Raw genomic sequence first — 21,797 nt, 5'->3', positions numbered from 1 at the left:
AATAAATAGACTTTAATGCAACATATAAGGTAAAGTCTTACCAATGAAGTGTTTGTCCCGGTTGCTTGGCCTTGGCATTTCTTTTCAAAAAACAGCTGAGATCGTGTTTTAAAGCTCCTTCACACACACACACACTAAAAAAAACAGGTTAAAGCCTGATAAGTTGGGCCCCTATCCCAGGGCCCAGCTGTGTCATGATACAACATCCACAGGTATTTTAATGAAAATAATAAAACAATTTCCATCTTAAATCTTAAGAAGTGAATATGCGTTTTAGTAAATTGCTTTAGGAAACATTTTGTGAAATACAGTTAATAAGACTGTTAACATACATTTCCCATAAGCAGAGAAGCAATCAGACTGTATCTAAAGCACCTCTCTGCAAGCAATTAAGATCTCTTTAAATAATCCATTTATTTCACTTACTTCTTACTGCTAACTTTATACCCATACACAAACTGTACAAGGTAATTTCCTTACTGTGTAACTCAAGTTACATTAGTTAAATGACAAAATTAGAAACATGAAAATTATAGCTGAGACCTACACCCACATAAATGATTTGCCATAGTGCAAAATTATGAGCAGACAATGTTCATGGTGTCAGTGTATAAGATTAAGTCCAACACATAGAACACCTTGAAAGGGCTGTCTTTATTAATACAAGTGTTAACTCATTCTTGCACTCCACAATCACACAGAGTTCAGTTTTACCTGTGAAATCTGTTTATTAAAGGTGTAGTACGAAAAACATTAAGCAAAATGTCATAAAGCGACTGTATTTAGAAACCTCCCCATAAACAAAACTAAACCACGACTGGAAAAATGTTTTAAGTCAACTCTGAAAAAGAATTTAATACTGAAAGTAGGTAACACAGAACAACAATAAAGGGTCTTCCCAATATGAGAAATCACAGTATTTTGCAATAAGTACTTTTGGTTACTTGTACTTGGCAAAAAGGTACCAATTTGTGACATATGGCAAGACGATGCAGTTAAATGTAAAAAAACCAAAAACAAAACAAAAAAAAAACTCAAAAATTTAAATAAACGCTTTGCTACTTACTAAATCACCGAACCTTTCAGGAGCCATTCTTGTCTCAATCACATATTTACATCTATTCACTACAATACAACACAAAACTAATCAAAAAAATGAAATGGTATGGGGGGGATTCATATTCGTTAATTTGGCTCATATCAACTCATAATACAGTCAAGTGGATTTACAAAGGAGTGCTGTAGTCAAAAGTCTGAACATGGATTCAATTTGTCCCAGTGAGTGTGCTCGGACATCTGCCGACCTGGAATTGTTTCTCGTCTTACCTTAGCTCAAAAAACAACTGCATGTCTGAGACTACAGTAAACTTTGTTGACCCCTGAGTTTCTAATGCAAAACTAGTGTATGAAATACCTCATTTACAGTGTATCTTAGTGCAAGCCAGCAATATGCTTGATTAAACAGAGGTAATATTAAATAGCACCCAAGCAGACAAGATTCCCCAGAATGGTTACTCCGCTGGCCAAATCACAACAAGCAGTATGGGAGGTGGTGTTTTGCTCTGTATCCTTGTGAAAACCAGCAGCTCAAATGCTTGAATTTGTATTAACGTGTTTTGTTTTGTTTTTTTCATAGAAAATATAAATATCCCTGAATGAAACAGATTCACAGCATTTTCTCTCGAGGAGTCCAGTGCTACTACCATAACGTGGCCATCAAGTGTCTAAGGTCTCCAGTTAATGTCTGTCCATCTTTCCTCTAAAGCCTGTAGCCGCTATATCCTTCATTCGCTGTCGTGGTAGGTTACCGTTCGCTTCCCCCTGTTCCGGGTGTTCACGCGCGTCTTTCGCAGCGGTTTGCCACACAATCCATCGCTGTACTCCTCCTCTGAGGCAGCTCGTTGGCGGCGCTGCCTTAGTTGGCGGCTCGTAGTCCTTTCACCAATCCTAGACCATACCTGACTTCTCTTCACTGGACCGCTTTGGGACCCTGAGCTGGTGAATGAGTTTTCAGAGGCTGAAGACGAATGCTCGCTTTCGGAATCAGAGCTGTGGTTGCTGCTGCTGCAATTTTCCTTTTGTTTTGGCTGCCTCACATTCTTCTTCTTCTCTAAACGTTGAACATGTTCCTCCTCCTCCTCGCTCGAATCAGACTGGGAGGAGGTGTCTTCTGTGTTGCTGTCACCGACTTTGTGTTGAGATTCCCTTTTTGGATGTTTTGAGGAGCCCGACCTGCTACTTTTATTGTTCTTGGGCACTGGCTCCTTCAATCCATGCTCCCCTCCATCTTCAGAGTCTGAGGTGTAAATACGTTTTCTCTTGGAAGACAGCTGATTCCTGGTTTCATTAGGAGAGGTCCTGTTAGATCCTTTCTTGTTATACATGTCCTCCCTAGAAGCTCTGGCTGTTTTGTTACCGTTCTTCTGTTTACCCTGGCTTGCAGAAGCAGAATCTTCCTCAGAAAGAGAGTTCTCACTGATGTATTTCTTTTTTGGTAGGGCTCGGAGACTAAAACGTCTATTTGATGTATTATCTGAATTATCCGACTCTTCGTCCGATGAACCTGTGGAGTATTTCCTCCTCGACTTCGTCTTGGGTTTGTATTCCTGTTCTGAACTCTCTGAAGCCGAGGTGTCACCGTGAGGTCGTTTTGACCTACCCCTGTTTTGCGTCGACCTCTTTGTCCTTGTTTCCACCTCAAACTCTTCACTGGAGTGATTGCTTTCTACTTCATGTTCATCTTTTTTCAGCCTTCTCTTGCGTGTGCTGGATCTCTTTGGAGAATCACTGAGTTCTTCTGATTCTGCACCTTCCAGTTTATTAGTTGAGGCAGATTTTTGTTTTTCTTGGCTTTTTGACGATGCAAATCTAGTCTTTTTCTTCAAGTCCGTGTGGATTGCTTCCTCCACATTTCTACCATTTTGCTGTGGGTGTTTCTGGGATGTGTGTTCTTTGTCCTCATCATCTGAGCTTACGGGAGGTTTGTGTCGTGTGCTCCTACGTTCAATGTCCTTTACCACCTCCTCTTCCTCCTCACTTGTAATCCTCTTCTTCCTGACTGCAGTGGTCGCTGTGCTTCTAATAGGTTTCTGAGACATGGCTTCCTCTTCCTCTCCAGAAGTCTCTGCAGCTTCCTCCTGCTCAGAGTTGCTGTCAGAATTGTGATGTTTCGCACTGTGTCCGTTTACATGGGACAAAGTATCTGCAGAAGATAGAATAAAAATGATGAGAAACCTTCATCACAATTTAAAGCACAACCAGAAATTGAAAGCTTAAAGTAACTAATGACACTGCTCACCATTTCCCTTAGTCTTAGCAGCTTGTCTTGACTTCTTCTGTTTGTTGGACCTTGTTTCTCCGTTCTGCTGATTTTGGGAGGATGAAGCACCACTGCCATCGTCCTCGTTCTTGGATTCACCATCTGATTCTTTTGTATTCTGAGAAGCTAGAAAGAGAGATGACAGCAGAATTATCCAATGGTTGGTCATAATCCAAAATAGAAGCTACTTAAAACGTACACGTGCATGAAGGATGGTGTACATTTTAAAGATCTGTACACAAGCATTTGCTTACCCCATGTTGCAGACTCTCCATCTGAATCTGAGCTGCTCTGGATCACTGCTGTGCGTTTGCTGGCCCGGGTTGTTTGGTGGAGGCGGCTGCTGCTCCTTCTTGGCTTCTCCTCCTCGTCGTAGTCTTCATCCGACACTTCAAGGAGTTTCATCTTATTCACAGCTGCCCTTGCCGTCTTCCTCTTGAGTGACCTGCGGCCCGTGATTTTCTCTTCCACTTCATCCCTGTCTGAGCCCTGTGGTGTGGCCCTGTCAGAGTCCCGGTGGTTACGTCTCTCCCTGCGAGATGCCCGGCTGCTGTGACCATTCATCTCCACTCTGCCCTCTGAAATCAAAAAGCAAGTTTAATGCACTGGCTGGAGAGTTTTGGGTTTGATGTTGAAGACAGTGGTCATTAGTGTTCACCTGTTCGCTTTCTGTCCGCAGCAGCACGGTTTCTGGTCAGCCGTGTACTTCTGCTGCTCTCTCTACTCCTGCTAGGGTAGCGATGACCTGAAGACTGGGAAGACAACCCTCCATCGTCTTGCTCTTCACTCTCACTGTCAAACTCCTCCTCCTCATCATCATCATCATCATCATCTTCCTCCCCTTCGCTATCACTCTCTGTAACTGGTAGCAAGAAGATAATTCCAGGGAAATCACTTTTGGGTTCTTGTTTGAAATCTTGTCTTTATCCAAACAGAAGTGAAGACATGATATTTGAGAACTGTATATTAACTGGAAAAACTAATTCCTGACCTTTTTTCCTCTGTTTGGCACAACTCCTTCTTGTAACTCTCACTTTCTGTTTGAGTTGATGGTGCCTTGAGGAACCTGGATGTTTTTCTTCCTCAGACTCACTCGGCTCACTCTCACTCTCAGACTCTGAATCAGAAAAAAAAAAAAAAAAAAAAAAGCTTGATCATGTCAAGATTCAAACTGAGTTTTTCGACACAATGCTTATGATTACTATTTTTTGTTTTACTTTACTTTACTTTACTATAAGACCATAATGCATTTCTCATCAAAAGTCTGTACCTGGTGTTGAAGAAGCAGCTTTGAAGTCATCCTCTGTGGAGCTGTGACCTGAGCTGCTGCTTCGACGACTCCTCGCTCTCTCAGGAACAGACACTTTGGCTGAGGTAGATTTGGTCACTGAGACTGACTCCACTTTTTCCTGAGTTTTGACTGCAGGCCTCTTATGACTTAAGAAAAGAAGAATGCAACTTCTCGTCAGACAGTGCCACGGAGAAGTATTTGACTGCAAGTGTTGCATCACATGAGCTTTAAACCCAAGCCATTCTGACTCCCAGACAGCTATGCTGGAAAGCTTTTTTTTTTTGCTGTATTAGTCAATGCACAATGATGACAAAACAGTTACAGCTAAGTACTTAAGACAGGCAGCTTTTAATCCATGGTCTTATATGTACATAATGTGTACAAAGTGTGTCCACTGATCTACTCATTGTTAATTATATGAGCTGAGGACAGGCAGAACTCAAACCTTGTGGTGGTGGACTGATCTTGTTGCTGCATTTTCTTGCGGAACCTCTGACTGCGACGTAGCCTATCGCTACTCTTGACAGCAGTCTTGTATTCAGATATGATTATTCTGATTTGCTCTTCGAAGAAAGCAGAGAGCCGCAAGGTCATGCTGTAAATCTATAACAGAGCAAACGAACCAAAATCCCAAATCAGTCAATATAATCGTGCAGTTAAAGTATAAAATCGCTTCTGAACCCAGACTCTAGCCATTTACATCATTATGTCCTGCAGGGCAGTTATTCTGATATTCTACCACAGACTTCAAGTACTTCCCTACCTTGGAGCGTTTATTGGGTGTGTAGGCTTTAGCATTGGCAAATATTAATCTGGTGTCTTTGCAAAGCTCCATAGGGTTTTCGTAGTGGTCCTCCCCCAAGGTCCTTTTTACCGTGCCGAAGTCCATCGGCGTATCAATGATGTCATGGTAGTCCTGAACATGCACACAAAACATGATTTAGATGTCCCGTTTACCCAAGCATACAAACACACACAACAAAACGTAAAACTACTGATGGTGCTTGATTCGACCGCATGACCTCAATGTGCTGCATTAACTTACTGGATAGTTCTGAGGATCCACAGGCTGTCTGAATGGCTCTGAGTCCTCACACTCAAGTATGTAGTTGAGCAGATTCTTGCACTGTTCCTTCCAGGAATCTCTGTCAGGCAGCACATCTACAGAGCGCTGAATAGATTGGGAATAGTACTGCTATTGAATCATTGACAGCAAAGATAATGCAGTACACAGTATTTATTTAAATATTTACCTGACGTAATCGATGTCCAGAGGAGGTTCCTGGTGCTTCAGTATCCTCATCCTACAGACATAAATGTAAATTACAGGACTTTGGACATTGACATGTTATGTTTCTGTCAATTATTAGCCGATTAAATATTAAAATGTTCTAACTATATATGGGCAATCTGTGTATCCCACATTATCTCATCATTCCTTCTATAACTCAAGAAAGAAATAAATCACAACACTGTATATTAAAAAACTGAAAAAGTACTTCAGGTGCTCCTCATGAAATCATTTCTACATTTGCTGGTCAAACTAAAATATAGCAATCTAACCAGTACAGTAATGTGACCAATACGACACGTGATTTATGACAGTTATTTAAATGGAGACAATACATATTAATAAACATGAGCATTATAAGTCACGTAAGGCATGTAGATACGCCAGATTTAGCCATACAAGCTAATTTTTATCTGCAGTCCTATGTGGTACATAAAAATTAATAAATGTCATTAGACTTAACAATAAAGTTGCTGACTTATCTAGACTTACCTCTTCATCATCATCCATCTCTTCAACAGCATTGTAAATTTCCATGATATCTGTGCAGCTTGGCTTACTAAGGAAATTAGGAAAATATTAGAACTTTCAGTTTTGTAAAGTGTTGCTGTGCCCATACTTTGGGTATCATCACATACAGGATATATGTTTACTAGCCGACACTAGCCTAGACAAAGTAGAACTTACTTGACAAATTTCTGAAGGACGTTTGTGATAATTTTTGCAGAGTGGGCAATCTTGCTCCTTGGCTCATTGAAAGTGCGAGCATTATGTGCAATATACCGGGCATCCCAAATTAATGCTGAAAGGCGTCTGTGGATCACCAAATGTGAGCAAATATAAAATGTCACTCAAAATACAAGTTATACAATTTCCCAAAAGGAAAAAGCAATACAAGGGCTGACTGAGGGATCAGCCAATGATTACAGAAATTAACTCTGACCAGCATTTTCAGGTAGGTAGAAGAAAGACTGGTGGGTCTGACCTGTAAAATCTGTGGATGAGTCGCAGTCTGATGGTGCCCAGATCAGTGGGGTAGGCAATCACAGTGCAGTACGCGGGATACTGGGTCAAGTCCACAGGACCAGAGAAGGGAGCTGCGATCTCTGTAGCAGAAATGTAAAAAGTTTACAGTATACAGAAATTCATTCATAATTTAAAAAAAAAAAAAAAAAAAAAGATGATTTCCCCTATGTGACTGAATGACTGAAAAGAACAGTGACCGCAAATATAGTGACTTAAAGAACATCTGTGTAGGTCTACGCACCGACAGTGATGAGGTGGTTGATGCCAGCAATGATGCGTTCACACTCCTCATCCCTGCTCCTCTCCCCCCACTCTCCTGGTAGAGGCTTGTACATCAGTTCACTCATCTCATCTGCTGTCACAGGGATGCCGCCTCCTTCTGTCTCTGGCTGCTGGGCTGCTCAAGCAGAGAGACTTGCTCACTATGCAGTGAAACCTGGTAAACCCTACTTTACAACAGATGCCAGTACAATGATGTCTGAGTGCTGATGTGACAATTTACCATCATCTGGAATAGGTTCCACATCCCAAGGACTTAGTTTCTCAGTTTCTCCATTGTCCCATCTGGTACAAAAATAATTAAATAAATAAATCGATCAATGTTGCCAGAGTATATAGTCACACCCTGTTAATATCATACTGTCATTATTATGTTTGATTTGTTGATATGAAATAATACTATAAATAAATAAATATGTCATTATTAGAAGAATAGTGTCAGATACTGTAATGCCTCTAAATAACCACTCGGGGACAAACGAACTAGTCATGACTGATCATTGGATATGTTGCAAACTGGAAGAGTATTTCTAAATATGCAACAATATAAAAAAAAAAATGTTACATCTAATATCAAATACAGTTTTGGGAAAGAAAGTGTTTGGGAGCTGTTTGTATTTAGTCCTCACTTCGATTGTAGCAGTCTAAAGTCAGCCAAAAGTTTCACTTTACTGCTGTCGGGCATAATGTGTCCAAGTCTTACTTCAAACACTGAGTAATATGTCGTAGAGAGTGGCTCATATTTTGCACTGGTGGAATTTATGTTTTCTCCACCTGACTTTGAAGCACTGGAAGAGGCTGTCTGGGTATTCTGGCTGGTATGGCTCCTGACACACAATGGTCCCAAACCACCAGGCGTCGTCTATCACTGAGCGGAACCTGTCATCTGCACCAGAGAAAATATGATCCATTTCAGGTGAAGCATAAAAAAAATAAAATAAAAGCCTGACACTTATTTAGAAAGGCAGCTACCCTGACAGATCATATGAAACAGAACACCACCAAAAGGAGTGAGAGAATGTGCAATGCAGAAATTATAAAGCATCCGCAGACTGGTGTGTGACATGCTGGCAATAATTCACCAGAGTATTAGAACTTCTGGATCCGTTCAAACAGAGGATGATGCTGCTGTGTGGGTGTCGAGACAAAAGAAACATCTCTAACAAAGAATATTGCACTCGCTTACTTGGTTGCCAGTTTCGTCGGAGCGCCTCGTCATAACTCTGCCTCAGCACCAGGAAATCAATCACATCTGGCATGTCGTGATACCTGCAGTAGAAATCAGTGTCACTTTGACTATAACGTGTAATAATCATTCAAGGATGTCTGGAACTGATGCTGAATGAAACAGATTCATAAAAACACTGTGCATACTAGAAACTTTGCCAGCAAAACCAAAATCTAACTTCTATTTTTTTGTACTTATCCTTACCAAAATAACAAACCATCAATTGATTATTTTGATGTAATAACATTTTCATACATGTGCAATGTTTTCATAAGGGCAAATATCACCTTGAGCCTGGACTTTGAACAGATTAAAAACTGCTACCTAATGGAAACTGAGCTGCTTACTTGACAGAAAATGACTTGTCTGTAATTTTCCCTGTGCCGTGGTCAATAAGAGTCAGCTTCAGACAGCAAAGTGTTGGGGGGCAGACTTCATATTTGATCCCAGTGATCTTCACGAACTCTTGGTCCTAGGAAACATACGAGATTTCCATTTAATTTAAACATCCCAGAGTTCTACTTGTATTGTACATCATGTTGATTTTTTTCTTGACCTCAGTGAAGACTGTAGATTATTCAACATCTTGCACTGAATCCTTCAAAGGTTTATGTGTCCAAACTCTTCTACCAGCAATATTTTACAATTGCTACTAGATTGCATTATACTTACCCGCAGCTCCATTTTCTTCCATGGCTGCTTGTCTAAGTTGATGGGGTACAGTTCACTCCGGCTCACTGCCTCAACGTAGGCCTCGTGGCCCTGCCGAAAGTAGATCACCTGGCAGACAGAGATGCTGGGTTTAGAAAGTAAATGATCAATGTGATGCGATACAGGCTGATAATTGTGATGTCCTGCTAAGCTACCCAAAGAGCTGCCAAGTGTCTACACCACATCTGTTAGGCCACAACATATTTTTTAAAAATGGCCATATTTCTAACATCTATAAATCACGACCTGAGCTTTCCAGTTTTGCAATCTGCCTTACATGGTAAAATTGACTACAAAATATTTTTATGAAAACTCACATTATTATGTTTAATGTATAATGTTCATATGTTATTTTTTCCCCCATTTTTTAAACAATGCTTCTGTTCTGCTGTGGCAGTGTCCTTTTATTCCTTAAAAATAATTAAAAAATAATAAAATCTAATTATATTGGAAGAGCATAATTTCTTTTTCTTTTAAATAAACAAGAGTATAAAATGTTTCTCATTGTCTCCAAGTGACTCTCCAAATGTCTATCCAACATACCTCATCGCCCATTTGTGGAACAAAAGGAGACTTCCTGGGAAAGACATCAGTGATCCAAAGTGAGGGTCTGAACTCATTGGAGACTTCTCTGTTAATGGATGGTCTGGCCTTAGGACGCTGATCAGAGAACCATAATGCAAAATGTTAAGAGTGTAAACATAAACCTATTTGTTATAAAAGCCATCATCTAAAGCAGAATCTGGGTCACGACGACTCACACAGTGACACATCAGTTAGTCATCTCGTGAGTGGAGTAGAGTCTAACAACTCACCCTGAGCGCCTTGCTCTTTGCTTTCTTGCTCTTCTCTCTGCTTTTCTTCCAAGGTTTTTCTTCCTCGTCACTCTGCTGCTTCTCCTCCTCTTCCTCGTTCTCTTCCTCCTCCTCTTCAGAGGTGCTGAGTCTGCGCTGCACTCGTTTCCTTGACGACAGAGGGGTGGAGGGCTGCAGGTTGATACCAGCGTCTGCTGTCCAGTCTGAGTACTCACTGGATGTGTGGCTGTCAGAACAAACATATAGATGATAACGGGCCACACAAAGAGTTAACTTGAGTATCATAAAGTTTGAACATAAAAGTGAACTCAGGCTATATAATATTTTTAAGGTTAAGAAAGCCATTTATCTGGTGCTCCAAGTTCAAACAAATGCTAATAATTAATCCTGCATAGTATAAGACCCTTGGCAGGTAAACGTCACACCTTGAGCTGTCACTGTTCCACTCCTCCTCATCATTGGAGGAATCCAGGTCACTGCCATCCAGTTCATTGTCCTTAACAGAGTAAAACCAAAAGCAATAAATTGCTGAAATTTGAAAAAGGTGCTGTTAAAAAACACTTTTTCCATAGTCACAGGAGAGTGGAAGATGATACCTCAGTGTGTACCTCTGAGCTTGCAGTCTCCTCTCCCTCTTCACAGGACAGATCGATGAATTCCAGCATGTCACTGCGGCCGTGTGCTCGCTTTGTAGTGGGAGTCTCATCATCTGAATCATCCTGGGGGCACAGAAGTGACTGACTCAACACCAGTGCAAACATTTTTGCAGCATACGGGGGAAAAACTGAAATGTCTGCTTATAAATCAATAAAAAAAAAAAAAAAAAAAAAAAAAAAAAAAAAAAAACATGACAACTTCCTATATATGTACATCATGCATTCATCATTTCAACACAACAGTGTGAATATACCGTTATGTGCAAACTGCAGATACTATTCCATTTCAGATGTCTTATGGACAAAAGAAACCTACACGACAGCTGCTGTAGATAGTGCGTCTCTTCTTTGCATTGTACAGAGCGACCTCTTCATCTCCTCTGGCGGTTCGAATGTCCTCCTGATCCCTGAAAAATCGTTTCAATAATATTTTAAATGCAGGCAGCAAAATTAGAGCAAATTTGATTCAACCACACTCCTTGATGTTTGATGGGCAGTTTAGCCATAAGCGCCTGTCACTTTTCTGTTAATGTTAATAAACCAACAGTCCAAGAACTACGGTATTGAACATATTCAAATGTAAGGCTGGTGTTTTTTAAGTTTTGATTAAATTCAAATGCCATACAGAGACCAACAATGACATTCATGGATTCATTATGTCGGGGAATCCACACCATGGTTGGTCGTATTCATCTCTGACATCAACCTCAACCATTGTCTAAAAACTATAAAAAACACTGAATTTACATGGGTTTTTACATGAACTTTGAAATTGATGCAACATGGACACAGTATAATGGGAATTACACCGTTTTCCACTATTAAAATAATAAATTCCACAAATCAACCACTTTTTTTGTATCTTGAAAACAAAACCTAATATGATGCACTACAAAAGAGTCTGGTTCAGCTGTTGATAGAGCTAATACTGCCATCTCATGTCTCTACCTGTAGCTGTTAGATGCCAGTTCAGGTACCACCACCCTACGTCTCCATGCCTGCAGGTCTCTCTCTGTGGCCATCTGGCTGCGAGGAGCATTCTGGTGCATTTGCCGAACACCCTCCACTTGTCCACTGCGACGCAGACCCACATTAGGTGGAGACTGCACATCTGCTCGATCATTCACAGACACTGTAAAGAAAAAAAAATATATATACACATGTATGTATGTATACGTATATATATATATATATATAGTGAATTATTTTGTGGTATTTTCGGAACAGTGTGTGAAACTTTCACAGAAGAAACTACACACAGACAGCCTCCAATAGATCAGATCAGTATGCATACTAAAACGATCCAATACAAAACCAGTTGAGTATGAATACCTCTGCGTGGTGTGCTTGGTGCTGGTGCCAAGGCTGGGCCCTGTGCCTCAGCTTGCCCCTCTGGTCCTGCTCCAGACCTCAGTACTGCCTCCGTTCCAGGCTGGTTCTGGCGGTCCTGTTGCTCTTGAAGTTGTCGGATGGCCTCGTCCAGAAGGCTGCTGCGTCTTACTGCAACCTCCTCATGTTCTGCGGTCTGCTGGCTGATCACCTGCTCCACCACCTCACCATCACCTAAAGACACCATCGAACAAGAACATAAGGCAAATGTTGCTACAGCTTCATAATGACCGAAGACTGACAGTTGACTGTTTTAGTAAGCTTTTCATGTTCTTAAATCCAGCTGAGTGAGAAAGGTGGATTATGGACTTCATCATTTAAGACCTAGTTAAATTCTCAGTAAGTCTTAGATGGGGATAATTATAGTCAAGCCTCTCCCCCAGTGTCAACTGTGATTGGCTCCGGCCCCATAGTTACATTCTACAGGAAAATCAGTATAAGCATGGATGGATAATCGTAGTCAATTTAAGGACTTACTTGTGGCTACATATCCCAGCTGTGGAACCAGATGTTCAGCAGCAATGTTCTCTCGACCTGGCACAAGACGCTGGTACCTGAACAGCAGGCAGAAAAAAAAAAAAAAAAAAAAACTAATTTAAAGACACTGCATGCATTTCAGATTTTCTTAATAAAAACAGGAAAGACCTCACTATAAAGCACATACATATAAAGGTAAAAAATGAAATTGATGGGAAGATTAAGACTTGTAAACCAATCGAAGAATTTAACTGCTGTAATCTACTTAGTAAGACATTATAGTGCCCTAGGCCATAGAGGACCACATGACTACCTTGGTGGATGCGGGTTTCCATCCACATCCACCAAGAAGGGTGGGGGCATGAGATGGGGTGCTTGCTGTGTCTGTTCATCCAGCACAAAGCCATTGGCATCCCTGATCAGCGGTCTGTAGTCTGTGTGGAAAAAGACCTGGTCTGGAAGCTGTGTGGAAAAGAAACAAGGTAAGATGTGGTGTGGGATTATTACACGTTTTTCTCACCAATGCTACATTCTGTAAAATCTGTAATCTGTAAAATTCATAACTAGACATTTAACAACAACTTGGCAACACTAAAGTGTTAACACTGAAATATTAAATTTGTGTGATTTATTCTTGCCTTTTCGTAAGGTTTGGAACTACCAAAGCCAAAGATCAGTAGATGTCCATGGGAGTCTGTGCAGGCAAACCGTTGGCCATCAGGAGTAAATTTGCAGTCAAAAACAGCTCCATGACCCTGGCCCTCAATCTAGATATAAAACATAAAAGTCAATCCAGATACACAGAATTGTAAACCAGGGAGACACTAAGATCAGCATAGCTTAAATGTTTTGTTTAACTGCAGTTCAAATGGGTTTTTTGCCTTTTAGGTTTTCAACACTTGTTCAGAATGTGTCCCCAGATGATCCTGCAGGACTTGAAGGTTTAAAAAAAAAAAAAAAAAAAAAAAACATTTTGTGCAGAGAACAATAAAAAAAATACACAATAATTAGGCAGTCATACTCGTCAAACCACACAGAGAGATGAAGGTGAAAACAAACCATGCTGTTTATTGCTGTGCTTATTTTCTATGAGGGTGTGTCTCTAAATGAGTCTTGTTTGTCATGCTGCAGCACTTTGTCGATCACCCAGTAAATGCCATGTTCTGACAGTGCTGAGTGTCTGTGTACCATGTTGAAGTAGTGCTGTGTGTTGGTCCCCCGCAGCAGGTCCCATATGTAGACGTTCCCATCGTGGCCAGCAGACAGGATGATTCTGGGGTCAAAAGGATGCGGTTCCAGGACGAACACTTCAGCCTCATGGCCCTGAAAACAATGTTCATGTTATGCTCTTCTTTAAAATTAGACCATTTGTGGAGGTTAAGTTGGGTGATTTTGATGTCCACTATATTTTACTAAGAGAAAGGGAAAATTATGGTAATTACTTTAAGGACATGTAGCAGCTGTCCTGTGTAGGAGTTCCACACTTTGAGGAGATGGTTGTTAACAGCCGTGATGACTGTATTGTCATGGCGATCCCACGCTACCATGGTGACTTTGGGTTTGAAGTAGGTTTCCTCTTCACTCATTGGTTCAGCGCTGAGAGGAACAAAAATAAACATAAAATTAGAAAATAAATCAGATACATGTTGAAGCTCTATTCAAAAGAAAAAACAGTAAAATAACACTGTGCATATAACGCTGCAGTGGAACTGTAAATTAAAGCCTTGATGTCAATGCAATGAGCATGTTGCTACATGTCCCCACAGCCACCCCCAACAGCATTATTCTGTTTAGCTGTGTTTTCTCTTTCACTTCTCTTAAGGCAAGGTAGTACTTTTGTTTTTACTGAAAGTTCATTTTTTTAAACCACAAAACAAGCCAGTCCGACAATCTAAATCTCTAACAGACTCAATCTATGTGGTGCTGATTACTTACACAATTCTGGCGTTCAGACTGTTACAAAGTAGATTAACAACAAACAAGCAAAACTTATTTTTAAACTGGATTATTTCATATCTCACGATGAATACAGATATCACAGTGACTGCCTTTAAAATGTAACACACAGCACCAAATTGAATGTACTCCAAAATGTGACTTATTTTAGCCATTATCAAACATTACTTGTGACAGACAGAGAAGCTCTGGGTGTTTTTGAGCATAGTGATATTTATATTTTAGTGACACACTGTGCTGGCACATATTATTGTGCATCTACAAACAGACTGAATAACAATGAAACGAGCCCTGAACGGCTGGAAACACTCCAGGTTTGACACTGAACAAACTGTCCAAAAGCACACTTGGCTAGAAAGGTACACTGCAGAGAACACGAAATCCCTCCGGTAAGTCAGCATAACCTCAGGTTAACTAGGCCATGATAAATATAACATTTTAATCAATATTTTATTAAACACATCAGAACCAATAACCACTGTTTGTTATAAAACTCACAGCACAGTTAATACAAAGAATCTTTAGTCAAGGTTTTCAGAAATCTTGATTTCATATAATTATATAACCCGTTATACGAACAGATGAGAGTGGTAGGACTCATGTCATCTGACAGATACACAAAACAAAAATGTGAGCAAATGGATTCCTTAGCTAATATCAGCATCTGGTTCACTTGGGCATGCTCTGACAGCTCTCTGAGGAACCCTAAACAGCAAATGGTTGCGACTCATTTAGCAAATTTTCCAGGTACTTGTTATAGCAAATGAGAATCTTGTTCTTGCATATTCGGCAGCATTTCTCCATTTTCTTAGGCACTTAGACAACCCAACTCTGAAGGTGTTTGCTCCAAGACCAATTCATTTGCATCCCCAATAGGTAACAAAAGCAAAGTTGGCCCTTACCCTGGAAGAGTGGCAGACATGTTGAGCAAGATGCACCTCCACTGTTGCCGCTGATGGAGCTTCCAGATACGGGCTGTTCCATCACGACTTCCACTCACAAACCTGAGACAGGGCAGTCATTGTTAAATGTATTGTACTTTAATAAATGCATGATGCAATGGTCAGGTGAATATACAATCACTTTGTCATACCTTTCACTAGTGTGGCAGAACTGGATGCTGTCAACTTTGTCCTACAGAGAGAGAGCAGAAATATGAAGGAGGACTGCTATACACAAATTAAAGTGTATGTGAATATGTGGGAGATTTCTTACCGTGTGCTCGTGGAGCTCTGATATCTTTTCTGGAACCCCACTTCCCAAGTAATAGATTCTGATCACATCATCGGTACTGCCTGTTACTAAGAACATCCCACCTGAAAAATGTTTCAAAAGGGAAAAACAGTTTGTTTAACCACATATTCAGAGGTTAACCTTTATATGTTGATAATTTGCCATCTATATAATCATAATGAGAACCGTACGATGCTAAAAACACATGAAGTAGCAAACATGCAGGTTTGTTTCACAATCAGCACCATCTGTCTACCCATAAGGACTAATTACCTGGACTGAATGAGGAGCACACAGTCTGAACTCCTGGCCTCGGCCGCTCTATAAATTTGTGTGGCCGATCACTTAAGGGATAGCAGAGATTTAAAACGTTACTGACAGAAGAAGTAATGTCATTCAAACGTTCATAGTATAATTAGAACAGTGTTCATGTGGCAGTATTGTCTTTAGAGGATTTGACTTGACAATTTTCTCACATTTAAAAAAAAAAAAAAAAAAAAAGATCTAGTCTTAGGTAGCTAGTACCAGGAACAGGACCAAAACCTTCAAAAAACACAAAGTTGCCATCTAACCGAACCAGCATCTCAAATTTGCAGTAACAGATGTGATTACAGTCAGGTCAGACACTGGGTTTAGTTCAATTCTCTTCATAAATTACTAGTTTAGTTCTTTTTTAAGTTTACCTGGTTATTTGCTGCACAATTTGCTGCTTTCTAGTTCACATTATGAATACTGAGCAAACACTCAGTATGCACCTATAAGAAGCAGCCTTGTTAGTAACCTACTGTAACAGTCACTGTGAAAACATATGAAGTGTCAACCCAGTTTGGGTTGTTTTCCCAGTGTTTGATGTAGATCTACACTGAACTTACATTTGGAGTGATGCTTTTTTTTAAACTCCCATTTGACAGCCTACATCTTAACATGCTTTCTAAAAGCCTTGCTGTTTTAACTGAAACAAACATACATTTCTTTTCTCAAATATCCAGTGTGTGTCCTTTCCATTCTTGTTACATTTTTCATTCCCTTCTCAGAGATTTTTTGTAATAGTGCTAAAGCCACAGTATTTATAATGAACATTATTCAAAAAACGGATTATTTATTAGATTATTTGTAAAAATTCACAATTTCAAAAACTCACCTAAAGTTGATATTGTTGACGTCCCACTGCCAGAAGCAGACAGTAGCGTCAGTTCCAGTGGACAGCATGTAACGTTTTGAGCCCTTGGCAAATGGTGAGAACTGAAAACACAAGACATTCGGAGATCAGGCATCTGAATCCCTCTGACTAAACTAAACAAATCAAGACTTTCATTCTACATGAAGAGTCACATATTAACTGACTGGCCTAAAAACACGATTGCAACAACAACAATCTTAAATTCTTAATGTTCAGCCATGACAAATAATTACTTAGGTCCACTGGACCCAAGTTATTTTTTACTAGATTCAGACCAGAGACCCATCTTTAATATACTGACACCCAACAAGGTTATGGCCGCCCAAACTGAGCCTGGTTCTGCTGGAGGTTTTTTCTTCCGTTAAAGGGAGTTTTTCCTCTCCACTGTCGCCAAGTGCTGCTCAAGGGATTTGTTGGGTTTTTAGTTTTTGTAAAGTGCCTTGAAATGATTTATATTGTGATTTGGAGCTATACAAATAAATTGAAAGTGAAGAAATTGTAACTTTCTGCTCCATTATAAAACTTTGCCTAGCTGGGACGCAGCAAAGAGATGCACAATGTGCCAAAATTATATACACATTCTTAATTATTAAATCTTTTCATAGGGTAGAATAAAGATATTAACCAGAGGCAATATGAGAGCTGCATGGCTGGAAATACTCAAAATATATAAGGTAGTTTTGAATCTTGCTCCTTTGCTTTGATACCAGCAACATACTTATAGCTGTAAAGGTCATTCAGACAATTTAGTAAAAGGAGGCAACATATCTTATTTGGATCATGATAAATTATTTTTGTGCAGAAAAATGCACCCTGCTCTAGTTTGTCTTTTTAAACACAGGACAGTCCTCTAATTAAAATGATGAGTATATATTATCATGACATAGAGCTCTTTACCTGTAGAGAGGTAATGGATCCACTGTGCCCCTGCAGCACAGCCATAGGGGCACAAGTACGAAGGCACCATACACGGATGGTCTTGTCACAGCTTCCTGCAGCAATTAGTGTGTTCTCGTAATTAACTGCTAGATCTGTGATCTCTGCAGAGTGTCCTCGCAATGTCGAATGAAGCCTTCCATCAAACGAAGACCAAATCTTCACCAAACAGTCATCTGAGCCCTGACAAATAAAAATTTCAATATTTAATACTCTACAAAGTTAAGTAGCCTGGCATTTAAAGACATAAGTGACTTGGATCTGACCCTAACAAAGTTTAGTATGCACAGTTAATAAACAGTGTTCAAATTCACTAATGTCATTTTAAAATGCAATGCTAATCTGTGTTTTAAAGAGCCAAGGCAAAGTTGAAATCTCCAATCACAGCTCACTGTATTGGAGGTTATTTTTGAGCAGGCAGGTATGTTGACATATTTCATCTTACTGTGAAGATCCTGAGACCAGTGCGATCAAATGCAATACAGTACACTGCTGACAGATGCCCCAGGATCCGTCTGTGCAGCCGCATGTGCTCATAGTTGCTGACAGGATTGATGGAGCTGAAGCACTGCACTCCTGTCAGCTCTCTCCCTTGATGCACCTTCACTGTTGATGATAAGATGCCAGTCAACTGAGGAATGATGAAATTAGTGCAACAGTACTGGGATCAGCACAAATACAGTGAGCATGATATATATACACTGATGTCTGCAGGAATGGGGGCACATTATAAAGACAGGATGAAATGAAATACATGAAGATGCAAAGGACCATTATTCTTGGGTTTAACAAAGCATGCCAATTCATCATCTTAGGTTTTTGTTTAATTTGCCTCAATAACTTGCTTTATTATTTTACACTTATGTTGCAGCTGCATAAATTATATGCACGTAGCTCAAGTGGTTTTAAGCATTTATAACATGGCCAGTTTGGCTAGTGCTATGGCATTTTTAAATAAGCAGCTGTTGTATTATTTTCCCAGAGGATGGCCAGGTTTTAAAAAAGAAAACACCAGCCAGAACAAGAATCTATGCAGCAGAATGCTTGAGACAAGTGCCTCGACTGTGGGAGTAAACAGAAATCTGTAAAAATCCTGATGAACTGGATGGGTAAAACATTGACAAACATAATTCCAGGAAAATTTCTGGGTGAAATTATGACTTATGATCAATTTAATATCAATAGAATACATCATATCAACCAATATGACTAAGTCCTGGCAGCATAGCAGAGTGGTCTTTTTGTAGCCTGACAAAATGCCTACTAGTCAAATTGGAAAAAGACAAATAGTTAGGAGATGTGTTTTGAAAATAGTATGTGACAGCTTCAAGGACATACATTTCTCCAAGCAATTTCTTAACACACACAAGAATATTGACTGAGGCTGCACCTACCAAGGTGCAGAGGTGTGTTGCAGTTCAAAGGCCTCTCTGGTGGTCTGCCCCGGTGAAGGGCTGCATATGATGTAGCTTTAAACCACACACTGTCGCAGTCTGAAAAACAAAATGAATACCTCACATGATGATTCAGCTGTATATGGGGAAAAAGAGCAGTATAAGTTCTGCCAACTGCAGAAACCAAGAAACTCAAAACCTTTATGCCAAACTAATACAGTATTCACTTAACAGACATGTATAATTTCCTAATTAAGGACTGTATGGAAAAGAAAGCTTATTATAAATGTATGGCCCCAGAAATAATAGGTGTCTTAAAAATTGCGTACCTTTTGCGGTCCTGAGCATTGACTGCTTTCCAGACCCCAGAAGAGAGTGCACACCTGGGACACATGATGGCACCTCTTTGTCAAGAAGTGGTCCAATCTGCTTACATATCTGTAACAAATGGTCTGGTGCAATATGTCTGTTGGCTGCAACCTATCATGGCAAACAAAGACAGAGGAGTGTTACGAGACTGAACATAACAGATGCCTGCTGAACCATGCAATTAACTGATGAAGAGATTAATCAACAACACTTTTGATATTCGATTACGATGAAAATGTTGATCAACCTCCTGAACTGTCTTATATCATTGTAATCGGAAAATGTTTTCATGTTTCCTCAAACAAAACAGGCATTTTAAGGACATTTTTTTACTAAGATTGGTTTTCAGGTGAAAAACAGTGTGAAAACAAAGTGCCTGAAGATGATTTCATAACAGAAAAACCAGCCACCAAGAAATCACAATACTTATGAGATATGCTGCTTATTTTGCAGCTCGTGTATATGTAATCGATAATACGTTATGCAATACTAGCAGTTTAAATATTTTGTGAAAATACATGTCTGACCAGGTTGGTCTGTGGTTTCCTCCTGAACTCATATTCAGAGGAGGCGTGGCTTCTTATGCAAAACGTTTTGTTTTTATGGACCAATCAGAGCGCATGTCACATGCAAAACAACGCAGAAACAGCGCATCTCGGCCTCTGATTGGCCAGCGCAGCAGTCTCTACGTAGCGAGAAGCCGAACGACCCACCCTATCTGCAGTACAACAGTCGGGGCTAAATATTATTAAACCCTACGCTAAAATACCAATTCCTGAGCGAACATGTCACAATTCAGTCTGAAAAGAGAAGCCTGTGGGCACGAGTTGTGACCTTGTCCAACATCCCAACTCAAGATTATTCACCAGTAGCCAGGTAGAAAAAAAAAAGAACAAAGCCCGTAAACAAGCAGAGAGCGTGGACACACAGTCCCCCTGTCACAAGACAATAACAACCGCCGACAATCACAGAGATGAAGTTCAATCTCACCACATCTTCATATGTTCTCGGGTGCTCGTTTCCCAGCCAGTCCAGTCTCCCGGGTAAGAGCTGTGGAAAACAAGAGTCGGGTAAAATCGGAGTCAGCAGAGAAAAGAGCAGCAGCTGCACATTAAGCTAGTAAAAACCGAGTGATGTCAAACGAGTGAGACGTAGAGAGGTATTAAAAAGTCGACTGAGTGAGGCAAGTTTATGCCCGGAGCGAGTCGAGACCGACGGACAGCAGCTAGCAGAAAACAAGCTGCGGAGACACCGAGCATACACACCTCATATTCCTCCAGTTCGCTCGCCAGAACCTGCAGCGGATTAAAAGAGGCGATTCAGACTGGATTGTCTTTATTAACTGTGTTATCGAGTAGCTAGTCAACTATTTGGAAATACAACACACGGTGCCAGTCAAGGCACGCCAGCTCACCTCAGCCGCTCTCCGACATGGACCCGTTGTTAGAAAACGAGAAATCAAGTAATAGAGCTCTGAAATTGAACAGGGAGCAGGTTAACCACAAGAAAAGCAGCTGCCTTTTCAATCAGCACGAACCGTATCGCTGTAAATTAAGCTATCGTTTGGGTTTACTTCTGCGGCTTACCCGACTCAAGGAGCGAAATGTTCCGATTTTTGGCCATTGAGTCGGCCGTGATTTGGAGAGGTGAAACAAATTTTAGGCTAACTTTAGGACTACAGAGAATAAGATATATTTATTTAATTTCGGCTACACAACTCTGACCCCCTCCACGGTTGCTCCCGCTTTCTATTATGCCCGTTTGCAGTCGCCATTGGAAGGATGAGGCCTCGGCGATACGACTTACTTCCGCCACAGCGGAGTAACACAGGAAAAGGGGGGTGGGGAGGAGCACTCACTCCGCACCACACAAGTATACGTTCGCCCGTAGGATAGCGACCTTTACATTATTTCAGTGCGGCATCGGATATCGATACGATTTCCAACGTAATGTTTAATAAACAAATAAATGTATATTTTTTTAATTACAAACGACGCGGTGGCCAAACGGTCGCCCCCCGTTTTACTGACCAAGGTCGTGAGTTCTGCACATGACGTCATAGGCGGTGATTGCCAATTTGCTGAATCAATGTGTGGATTGATCAAGTTGTTTTATGAAAAAGCTATTTGCAAAACAGTCAAACGTGCACTCTGGAGGCGTTATATTAGTTAAAGTATAGCTGACCTCATTCTGTTTGTAGTACTCGTCAGTGTGACAGTAGTTTTTGTTTATAACTTGAGGGGTCAG

General features: G+C 40.4%; 1 protein-coding gene across 4 annotated transcripts; it reads right to left on the bottom strand.

Moving 5' to 3' along the window:
• Positions 1-708: 708 nt before the first annotated feature.
• On the bottom strand, positions 709-21,390 carry brwd1 (bromodomain and WD repeat domain containing 1). 4 transcript variants are annotated; one of them, XM_026320325.2, is made up of 44 exons: positions 21,137-21,382; positions 20,965-21,023; positions 20,816-20,845; positions 20,541-20,600; positions 19,511-19,661; positions 19,182-19,280; positions 18,233-18,393; positions 17,749-17,970; positions 16,813-16,913; positions 15,945-16,015; positions 15,654-15,754; positions 15,532-15,572; positions 15,341-15,442; positions 13,925-14,078; positions 13,671-13,805; positions 13,121-13,249; positions 12,796-12,944; positions 12,483-12,559; positions 11,949-12,179; positions 11,565-11,748; positions 10,933-11,023; positions 10,557-10,679; positions 10,386-10,456; positions 9,961-10,186; positions 9,689-9,805; positions 9,107-9,214; positions 8,782-8,906; positions 8,393-8,475; positions 7,981-8,092; positions 7,430-7,491; positions 7,169-7,324; positions 6,887-7,007; positions 6,589-6,714; positions 6,394-6,460; positions 5,864-5,914; positions 5,656-5,781; positions 5,374-5,526; positions 5,056-5,213; positions 4,590-4,756; positions 4,311-4,436; positions 3,978-4,181; positions 3,574-3,897; positions 3,299-3,445; positions 709-3,202 (listed from the first exon to the last, which is right to left on the bottom strand). In XM_026320325.2, exons 1-44 carry the CDS (start codon positions 21,171-21,173, stop codon positions 1,785-1,787), a joined length of 6,756 nt encoding a protein of 2,251 aa, XP_026176110.1. In that variant the 5' UTR covers positions 21,174-21,382; the 3' UTR covers positions 709-1,784. The 4 variants fall into 4 exon arrangements, 3 of the variants coding, with proteins under 3 accessions (XP_026176110.1, XP_026176121.1, XP_026176129.1); XM_026320336.2 differs by having other exon boundaries at positions 10,569-10,679; XM_026320344.1 differs by lacking the exons at positions 19,511-19,661; positions 20,541-20,600; positions 20,816-20,845; positions 20,965-21,023; positions 21,137-21,382 and having other exon boundaries at positions 18,233-18,388; positions 19,182-19,267.
• Positions 21,391-21,797: the final 407 nt, after the last annotated feature.

This window comes from Mastacembelus armatus, chromosome 13, assembly GCF_900324485.2.
Source record: "Mastacembelus armatus chromosome 13, fMasArm1.2, whole genome shotgun sequence".
Taxonomy (NCBI): Eukaryota; Metazoa; Chordata; class Actinopteri; order Synbranchiformes; family Mastacembelidae; genus Mastacembelus; species Mastacembelus armatus.
The sequence above is the reverse complement of the archived record's forward strand: the minus strand, read 5'-3'. Positions and strand labels throughout refer to the sequence as shown.